Genomic DNA, 9,842 nt, shown 5'->3' on the forward strand with positions numbered 1-9,842 from the left:
ATTATTTTCATCATTATTTGTTGGAAATAATCATTATAATATATATTTAATAAATTTGAAAAACAATTTAATTATTAATAAACATTAAATTATCCACTTTATGTCCAACACCACATGATGTTATTTCCTGCAGTGGTGGTAAATTTGAAAACAGTTAGGTAAGTTTTCCTTCTCCTCTCAATATTTCATCAATAATTTGGGTTTTACATTGAGTGGGTTAATGGCTTGTCAACTGTGTTATCAACATTTTCTTGTTCACTTGCATTACACATTATTTTTTACTAATATTAACTGAAAGTGCATAAAAACACGAGTTGATCAAGGTCATATGGTAACAGGTTCAAGGTTGCCAGTTAGCACAAGGCTCCAAAATGGCCGAAATGTCAACCGTGTTACCTGTCAACTGTGTTACCCATCAAGTGTAACACAGTTGACAGGGAGTAATACGGTTGACAATGCAAGCAGGTTTCATTGTGATAGTTTATGCTTATAGTGTTTTGTTTTTTAATAATGAATACATACTGTCTCAGAGGTGCACAAACTTTAGTTTTCCACCATGCCCCAGTGGGACAGCATCAGCAAAAAGTATGCTTCTACCAAACACAAAAAAACTAGGCAGGTAATCGCAAAACTTTGTGACAGGAAGGATATTAAAAAAATACAAGTTAAAAAAAAGAGTTCAGGAAACTCTAGCGATATCGAGAAAACAGCTGAACAACAGTGAGATTTCCATCTCCCACAAGTTCAAGTACAGATCTGCTACAGACTACGTAACAAAGTTCTGTCCTTCACCACAGATGAAAACAGTCGCCTCACAGCTGGAAAATCCCAAACTGTAACAAGAAGGAAGATAAAGAAACAGAAAAGGTTCTTAAACGATACAATGAGGAACCTACATAGAAGATTCCTCCTGAGAGCCCTGACAGTGATCTCCTATTCCTTGCTCTTGCCGCATGCGGCCCTTCTGGGTGGTCCAGCCATCGATTGCAGACCGAGAGACCTGCCTTGCAAGTTGCATGAAAATCTCGGTTTTCAGGAGAAGCTGCATTTTCTCAGAGCCATTGGGAGCACTGACTTGGAGAAAATGGCAGAGTCAATTTGTTGCGACCAAAATCAAAGGACTGCATGTACAATGTATGTCCTAACTGCAAAGATAGAGAATTTCCAATTGCTAGTGAGAGGGATTTGGAATCAACTGTGTATTGCACACAGTGGATGACGGAGGCAGTTCTGTGGGAGAAAAAGAACAAAGAAGGAGAAGGAAAAAGTGTCACTCAAAATGACTGTCAAAAAGAGGATGAGACACGTTGCAGAACCTGCTGGAGCTCTTCAAAAAAAACAACTAACTCACTTCAAAAGACACCTGTTCAACATTAAAAAGTCAATTCAGCTTCCACAGAGAACTTAAGAAGAGCATGACATCAAGAATGTTTAATTCATGTGGATTTTTCGGAAAATTATGTTTGCAAGTACACTGAAAAAAGTGAAACAAAGCTGTTTTTCATTTAATGTGTTTGTTTTCATTGCAATGAATAAAAAAAAATTACTTTGCTCAATTAAACTAAACTTTCTTATTTATGTTTATGGTTGAATCTATTTTTTTTACTTTACTATAATGTAAACTGACAGCGAGGCACCAAACTGATTTTTTTATTTTAGTCAAAGCATATTTATTAGACTGAGCGATTGGCGCATGCGCATTCTTTAAAAGTTCTGGCGGCAATTGTACTTCCGCCTCAGTCCTCCTCCATCGCAGAAGACGTCGTGCCGAGAGAAAAATATCAGGTCCTACGCGGCATTGTGGTAACGTTAAGGTAAGTCATTACGATTTTTAAAGATGACTGGGCGTAAATTTTAGCCCCCAGACAAAGAGTCTGTCTTACGTTTGTGTGAGTTTGTGCTTTTGTGGGCAATTAATCGTTCTGCTAGGATTTGCGCTGGGGGGAGGGGGTTCGCCATCGGTGGTCGTTAGCGGGGATACGTATCTGGTTTTACTTGTCGACACAACCAAAGCTATGGGGATCAGCGAGTACAAGGTAATATGATTTTTATCAGATGATATTTGTTCGTGATCATATGATCGTGGAATCCATTCCACGAACAAACAAGCACGGCCCCGTTCTTCGGGTTCGTTCCTTGAGCCTGCGCGCTAAGAAGTCCTACGCCACGTGTCAGAGGCCACGTGTTTTTAAACCAGATACGTATCCCCGCTAACGACCACCGTTCGCCGTCGCCGTTGTCGTTGGCGAGGCCGAGCGGAGGTTTTATGGGTCACCGGAGCTCTGGAGAGGAAGCTGGCCGCCATGGTGCGTGTGTGTGGGAGCAGCGAAGCTTGAGCTCGGTCTCATGAGCTCAGCAAGAACTGCTGTGTATATTTTGCGGTGAATATTAATTAAACAGGAACTAAAATTAAATGTTGAATATAATAATAATTCAGAAACGACAAACGGCTAACTTAAAATTAGACTGTGGCATTTTCGGGTCACTATCATTAAAAATGTCCAGTGCAACCACTGTTGAGGGCTAGCAAAAAGTGTTCTCTCCATGCCAGGTGTGTGACTTGTGTTGTGCCAGTACCGTTCATGACCTCGCTCATATTCTGGGCGAACATGAACTGAACGTAGCCTAACGTTACTGTATTTCCGCTTGATAAACGCAGTTGTGAACCCGTGAACGGCGCTCTCTCACAGTATGACTTTTACTGAGAGCTGGAGTCAGACGTAACGTTAACGTAGACAGACCCACAGGGGGGCTCTCGTTGTGTTGTGTGACGGCTAATACAGCCGGGGCAGGGGGTGAGTGACGTGGGAGCAGACAGGCAGGTGAAAGTGGGATAGGGGGAGAGAGGATGGTGATTGAGAGAGGCAGATAAGCTATTTTATTTTTGAGCAAATGTTCTTGTGTTTGACTTATGGCTAGTGGAATAAAAAGTACTGGTACGGTGTTGCTTACTGTGCTGTATTTTCTCTTTTTGGTAAAGCTAAACTGAACTGTGTAATAATGAAGCAACATAAGTTATGTTTTGTCAGGTATTTTATTTCATAGGCATAGTAAATCCAATTTAAAAAGAACAGAAGGCATAATAATGTTTTGTCAATTTAAACTGTATTAGATGTAGTTCATGTAACATTGAGAATATCCAACATTAAAATGTTTTTTTCTTTTAATTTAAGGAGAGCAGCCACAAGATCCACTGTGTTCTGCTGTGCAACCGCCAGTTTGGAAGTCCCTCGTCTTATTGTAGTAAGTTCTGAGTACAATATCAATAGTAAAAAATATTACTGGTACTGTGGTGCTTACGGTGCTATTGTGTTGTGTTTGTGTGTTGCTTACTGTGCTGTATTTTCTCTTTTTGAGCTAAACTGAACTGTGTAATAATGAAGCAACATAAGTTATGTTTTGTCAGGTATTTTAATTCATAGGCATAGTAAATCCGATTTAAAAAGAACAGAAGGCATAATAATGTTTTGTCAATTTTAAACTGTATTAGATTCATGTTCATGGGACATTGAGAATATCCAACATTAAAATGTTTTTTTTCTTTTAATTTAAGGAGAGCAGCCACAAGATCCACTGTGTTCTGCTGTGCAACCACCAGTTTGGAAGTCCTCGTCTTATTGTAGTGGTAAGTTCAATATCATGAGGGCATTTGTGATAATTAGATCACTCTCCTAAAACCGTCCTCTCCTCTGCCTTTTTATTTTTCCTCAGCTGTCCATGTATGTGGAAATGTAAAGACTGTGAGAATTCATATTCAAGAAGATCAGAACTTCTGAAACATTATAAACTTGATCATCATCATTATGGGCGGGGCCGTGCTTACCCCTGTACTTATGAGAATTGCCCATGCACTTGCAAAACATGGAAAGCTCTGCTGACTCATCTAAGCAAATGCCATCCTACTCAAAAATCCCCACAGGAAGATAGCTTTTCAGCATTCAAGTGCCACATCTGCAACAACAATCAACTTTCTACAGAGACTGATTATTTTAAACACATTGGGACACATTTAAGAAATCGTGAATCTGTTGAATGTGTTTTTAATGATTGTTCATATAAAACAAATATTTACAGTGCTTTTAATACTCACAAGTGGCGAAGACATAACCCCCACACAATTCATGATTTTAAGCCAGGAATAGTTGATGGACCTGTTGGTAGTTCTGCTGTTGAAGAATCTTTTGAAAGCGGTGCTACTGTACAATCTGATGATGATATAACATCTGAAGAACTTACTAATGAAGAACCAAGAAATTTGACACAATCTATTGAAGTGAAGTTAGCCTCAGTCCTGCTTAAGTTAGAACATTCTTTTCTGGTGCCAAGTGTAGCTGTAACCGAACTGCTTGATGAGTTACAATATTTAATTGGTACTGCTTCTGTCCCTGTCGCCCAGAAGACTCTACTGGACTCCTTAAAAAGTAACAATTGCATAGTTGATGAATCTCTTGTAAAAGAGTTAGCAACTGTACTTTGCACTACAAATCCCATTAAAGCTGCAGTAGGGAAGGGCGGTCCTCTCTCGACTGCATGGAAAAGGAAGGCATATTATAGAAAAAACTTTAATGTTGTGGAGCCCATTGAATATTTTTTAGATCGTAAGAATAATAAGACTTTTCAGTATGTGCCATTACTCAAATCCTTGCAGCAACTTTTAAACTGTGAAACAACACTAAATAAGGCTATACATTTGAAGAAAAAACATCCAGTGCAGAGTGATAAACAAGTATACAGATCATTTTGGGATGGACGCCTCTGTAAAAGTAATGCTATTCTCTCAAAAGAATGTGCAATTTCTGTGATTTTGTATGTTGATGACTTTGAAATCTGCAATCCCCTCGGGACATCCCGTAAAAAACACAAAATCTGTGCCTTGTATTGGATTTTAGGCAATCTGCCACCTGGTTGTCACTCCTCATTGTCCTCTATCCATTTGGCTGCATTGATCAATAGCAGTGATGTTAAGGTCTATGGTTACGAAAAAGTGTTGGAGCCTTTGATTGCTGATCTCATAACATTGGAACAACATGGGGTTTTTGTGGAAAAGCTGGGGAAAACTTTGAAGGGTACATTGCAGTGTGTTATTGCCGATAACCTTGGCGCGCACAGCATTGCGGGTTTTGTAGAGAGTTTTTCTGGCAGCTATGTTTGCAGGTTTTGTACGGCAGATAGGTCAGAAATTCAGGACAAGGAAGTTGGAGCTGGAGCTTTCTGTCTGAGAACTGAGGAGATACACACAAATCATCTGAAAACCCTTGAAGAAAATTCCTTGAACAACTGTTTTGGTGTTAAGAGGAAATGTGTTCTGTCAGAAAAGCTTACCACTTTCAATGTTACTAGTGGTTTCCCTCCCGACATTGTCCATGATTTATTCGAAGGAATAGTACCGGTTGAAATCTCTCTCTGTCTGACTGTATTCATTTCCAAAAAGTTTTTCACTTTGGTCACTTTAAACAAGGCAATAGAAGATTTTCCCTATAAATGGACTGATAAAACAAATCGGCCTCACTCTGTTCCACTGACGTATGCATCCAGGAAAACCATCGGTGGAAACGCACATGAAAACTGGTGCCTGATAAGATTTTTCCACTACTACTTGGACAGAAAGTGCCCACTGATGAACCAGCCTGGAAACTCCTTGGGGATTTGAAGGACATTGTAGAAATTGTTGTATCTCCAGTTCAGACTCAGGAATCAATTGCATATTTGACCTTGAAGATCTCTGAGCACAGAGTTAGATTCAAAGAGGTTTTCCCTGAATCAAACTTTCGACCTAAACACCATTTTTTACAACATTACCCTCACTTAATCTCTGAGTTTGGACCGTTGGTTTCATTATGGACCATGCGCTTCGAATCGAAGCACAGCTTCTTCAAAAGAGTTGTGCGGCATACAACCTGCTTCAAAAATGTGCTTCTGTCCTTAGCACAAAGACACCAGTTTCTCATGGCACATCACCTTCACATGTTGAGTTTTCCTAAATCTCCCCTGGAAGTAGCTAATGTTTCAAGTCTTCCCATTGATGTTTTAAAAGAGGACATAGCATTTGCTCTGAAGCAGAGGCACCCAGAGTTGGATGGTGTATGCCTGGCTAAAAGTGTGACGTACAATGGCCTGAACTACAGGAATGGAATGATCCTAGCTCATGGATCATTGGCAGGGCTGCCTGAATTTGTGGAAATAACCCAGATGATTGTTGTCAAGGATAACCTGCTTTTCATCGTCAGAAAGCTGAGTGCGTGGTACTGGGAACATTACAGGGCATACGAACTGAAACCGTGTCCTACGAGGAAGTTGGAACTGGTTGACCAGAACGAACTCTCAGATCCATACCCATTGGCTGACTACACAATTAGAGGAATGCGGCTGATGACACTCAAAAGATACATACATGTGTAAGGTCAGTCTTAAAGTGGAAACAACAAAAAAGTCATAAAAAATTTGCTTTTAGGATTTTACTCTCTAACTCCACTAGAGTATATTTCCATGATTTATAGTTGCTCTTCACTTTCTCAGAGGATGAAGAAACTTCTTGGAGCAAACAAAACAGTTTAATTCAGATACTTTTCAGTGGCGACGAACAGCCTACTTGAGGAGGTCTTTGTTCAACAGATTCCTTTATAATATTGCGGGAGCCAAATCGACTGCACGCGTTTACTGAGAGAGGGAGCAGGAAAAATATTCTAGTGCATTATATATAATCTCTGTAAATTTAACGTTGAAAATATTAACTATTACAAATATTAAAAAGCAACTCATATTTCTCTCTCTTTTTCTCTCTCTCACAGGGCACCATGACAGAAGACACACCCGTTCGATTGCTGGTTATCCTGAGTGACGACAGCAGCGTGAGAATGGAGCTACACAACGGGATTCCCAATTCACTGGAAGAGTTAATCGATGAGGTCAAGAATGCAAGTGGATTAGGGATTCATAAGGCTGCAGTACAAGGACACCGATTTTGGGAACATGTTTGTGAATCTGACCTCTACAACTGTAATTAAGGATCTTGCAGTTCTCAAAGTAATCCAGTTAGACCCTGATTCAACTGTTGTCTTGTACGCACTTGATCCCCCAGGGAGTAGCATCCCTTTGGTTGGACTGGACAGTGATGACTCCTCAGTGTCTGCACATACAGACGACACAATACTGCTTAGCAGCCCTTCCTCAGACTCACTAAGGACCCAACAGTGGCCACGACAGTTCCCAATCCCACGCTTCTCCTATGACACAGAATGTCAACTGCAGAGGGGAATGCAGAGTACATGAAAAGCCAAACTAGACTGACACCTAGCTCAAAAATGCTGTCAGACGTACTGGAGAAAGTAGCTGAAAGTATCTATGCATACACACCATACCCTGAAGATTCTGACTTCAGTGATGTTGCTGAAGCACTGACAAAGAAGCACCCCTGCCTGAAAGAACCAGGGTCTTACAATGAAAGTTATGGTTGGAAGCGCAGGATGAAGATGAAAATGGCCAACTACAGGACCCAACTTAAGGCACACGGTACATCTGCTGAGGTCACAGTGAATTCTTTGAAATCCAAGTCTCAAGGGGACTCCTACCCAGCAAAGAATGTCAAGAGACCTAGACGAGCTGAGGCCAATCATTTTCCATCTTTGCCAAGTGGTGAGACTACAGGAAGCCTGGAACAAGAGAGGGTTTCTCTTTTGACTGAACTACAGAAAAAAAACAACCGTCAAACAATAAAAGAAAAGATGGCAAAGACGTTTGGATACCGTAGACAAGAAATAGTGCATAAGCAGCCGAGCATTGAAGACATGTTGGAAAGATGGCCAGCACTTTTTCAGATGGATGAGGTATGTTTTTAGATATAAAGAACCTTAGACCTATTTTTGAGAGGAGAGGGACTTAATATTTTTATTAATGCCAATTAATTAGACATTCATGAAAGATGATTTTTGAACCTTCAAAACATAGGTCTTTACAGAAGAGAATGTATTTAATACACTTTCCTTTCTGCATGCTCTGTTTTTGTTTCTCCAGATTAATGCTGAGTTCATGCGGGTGACAACAGTTCCCTTGGAGACAAAGTTCTTAGCGCAGTTGGACAAGCACACGTCGAAACTGCTGGAGGTCATCAGGAGCAAGGGAGGACGTGTGAAAGAGCAGACCAAGGCAACTTTGCAGGTTTTAGATGAGGTATCTATGTATGAGTTGGTTCTCAGTGGGATCCCTAGTTGAATAGTTGGGGTGTATGTGCTTTTGATAATACCTATTCTTCCTCAGACTGTGGACATCACAATTAGAAGAGAGTGCATCTTCAAATCTTTGATGATCTACCTGGGTGAACCTGTTCATCACCTCATTAAAGAATGCCAGGTAAGGGAATCTCTCACACTAACACAGACAATACCTATATACCAACTTTTGTTTTAAGATGCAACATAGCACTGTATGTTGTTCAGCATTGACATGCATTGTCTTCAGGAAATGCTCTTTCTAATTGTCCTCATTTGTTGATTTTTTTGTGTGTGCAGGATATGCAGGAAAATGAAGCAGCCATGGCAATCGTCAGTGGAAACGAGGACATTAAAATCTTCATTGACGGAACAGAGGTCCTCAGAGAGGTGCCCACAATAGCAACGGCTGTTGCTATGTTCTTCGGACTCACCTACGCTCTCAACATAAAATATCCAAAAAATCTGCAGTACACCCTTGAGTTTGTGCAAAAAGTCCTGATGGAGCTTGGTGGGAAAAAGATGTCCCCAAAAATTCATGGGCTGAATACCCAGCTTTACAGCCAAGAGTAGGCACAGTTGAGTTCCACTCCAACCAAGACTTTGTACCTTTTTTATCTGAGGTTGTTGTTTGAAACTTACACTAGCATAACTGCATTTCTGCTGCATTATTGTAAAAAGAATCTGCCTAAGTTTTCACAGGCATTAGAGGGCATTGTGCTGAAAATTTACCCTTTTATCTGAGGTTGTTGTTTGAAATTTACACTAGCATAACTGCATTTCTGCTGCAGTATTGACAAAATAATCTGCCTAAGTTTTCAGGCACTAGTGGGCATTGTGATGAAAACCTGGAGAGCACTGATTTGTTTATTACACTTTTTATTTCAAGGAATTATTCCTTGATGGAATGGTCACTGTTCAGGGAAAAAAAAAAAAAAAAGCCCAAATGCTGTTTGTAACCGTTATGGTTGAGATGTTGAAAAAATATCTTATTTAACAATAAAATTTTGTGTTGAAAAGGAATGGCTTCTGAGTGTAAATCAAAAGGTATTAAAATTATTTTTTTTAATTCAGGTCTATAAATATTAAATTATGATGACTTAAAATTTTTATTTGAGACAACTTAAAAAAAATAGTTTGCTCCCATATTTAAAAGTTGTTTAAATGAATTTAAAATATTCAGGTTGAACCAAGTATATTATTTATATTCAGCAATAAAACCAATGTATTTATTTTAATTTAGTAAAATCTGAAATAATTGCTTTGGTTCAACCTTCAGAAATGGGTTTACATGAAGTTAAATATTTCAGGTCAAATCAAATGAATTATTTATATTGTATGAAACTACAATATTAGGTGTGATCGATTACCTCAATTTTTTTAATTTGAGCCAATGTTTAATTTTTTTCAGTGCAGACCTCAGGAACAGGCTTCAAGGGGAACACCTGGCAGCCTGCTTAAGAATTGCCATAAATGGGCCAGAACCGAATGAGGTCCCTTACAGAGCTGCCAACATTGTGTTTCAGAAAATAGTAGCAAGCCGGAGCGTAGCGAGCCCGAAAAATTTTAGGCCGGAGATTTTACGTGTTCTGAGATGCAATCTAGGTAAGGACTATAAGGACATGTTTATCTGCAAAG

At 39.6% G+C, this 9,842-nt stretch overlaps 1 protein-coding gene and 1 long non-coding RNA gene across 2 annotated transcripts; both read left to right on the forward strand.

Annotated features, from left to right (window-relative positions):
* The first annotated feature begins 1,773 nt into the window (after positions 1-1,773).
* LOC129116396 (uncharacterized) lies at positions 1,774-3,606 on the forward strand. Its single transcript, XR_008533516.1, has 3 exons — positions 1,774-1,814; positions 3,174-3,243; positions 3,554-3,606. It is a non-coding gene; the product is annotated as an uncharacterized LOC129116396 (long non-coding RNA).
* Positions 3,607-7,455: 3,849 nt separating this feature from the next.
* LOC129116397 (uncharacterized) lies at positions 7,456-9,019 on the forward strand. Its single transcript, XM_054627307.1, has 4 exons — positions 7,456-7,823; positions 8,011-8,166; positions 8,254-8,346; positions 8,505-9,019. The coding sequence occupies exons 1-4, from the start codon at positions 7,464-7,466 to the stop codon at positions 8,775-8,777; spliced, it is 882 nt and encodes a 293-aa protein (XP_054483282.1). The 5' UTR covers positions 7,456-7,463; the 3' UTR covers positions 8,778-9,019.
* Positions 9,020-9,842: the final 823 nt, after the last annotated feature.

This window comes from Anoplopoma fimbria, unplaced genomic scaffold, assembly GCF_027596085.1.
Source record: "Anoplopoma fimbria isolate UVic2021 breed Golden Eagle Sablefish unplaced genomic scaffold, Afim_UVic_2022 Un_contig_8508_pilon_pilon, whole genome shotgun sequence".
NCBI classification, from domain to species: Eukaryota; Metazoa; Chordata; class Actinopteri; order Perciformes; family Anoplopomatidae; genus Anoplopoma; species Anoplopoma fimbria.

Bases quoted from the DNA above. Each gene is read 5' to 3' on its own strand.
- LOC129116397 (XM_054627307.1), top strand. From the start codon at position 7,464: ATGAAGATGAAAATGGCCAACTACAGGACCCAACTTAAGGCACACGGT. The intron at 8,167-8,253 runs GTATCTATGTAT...ATTCTTCCTCAG, and splicing joins CTTTGCAGGTTTTAGATGAG to ACTGTGGACATCACAATTAG. The intron at 8,347-8,504 runs GTAAGGGAATCT...TTGTGTGTGCAG, and splicing joins ACCTCATTAAAGAATGCCAG to GATATGCAGGAAAATGAAGC.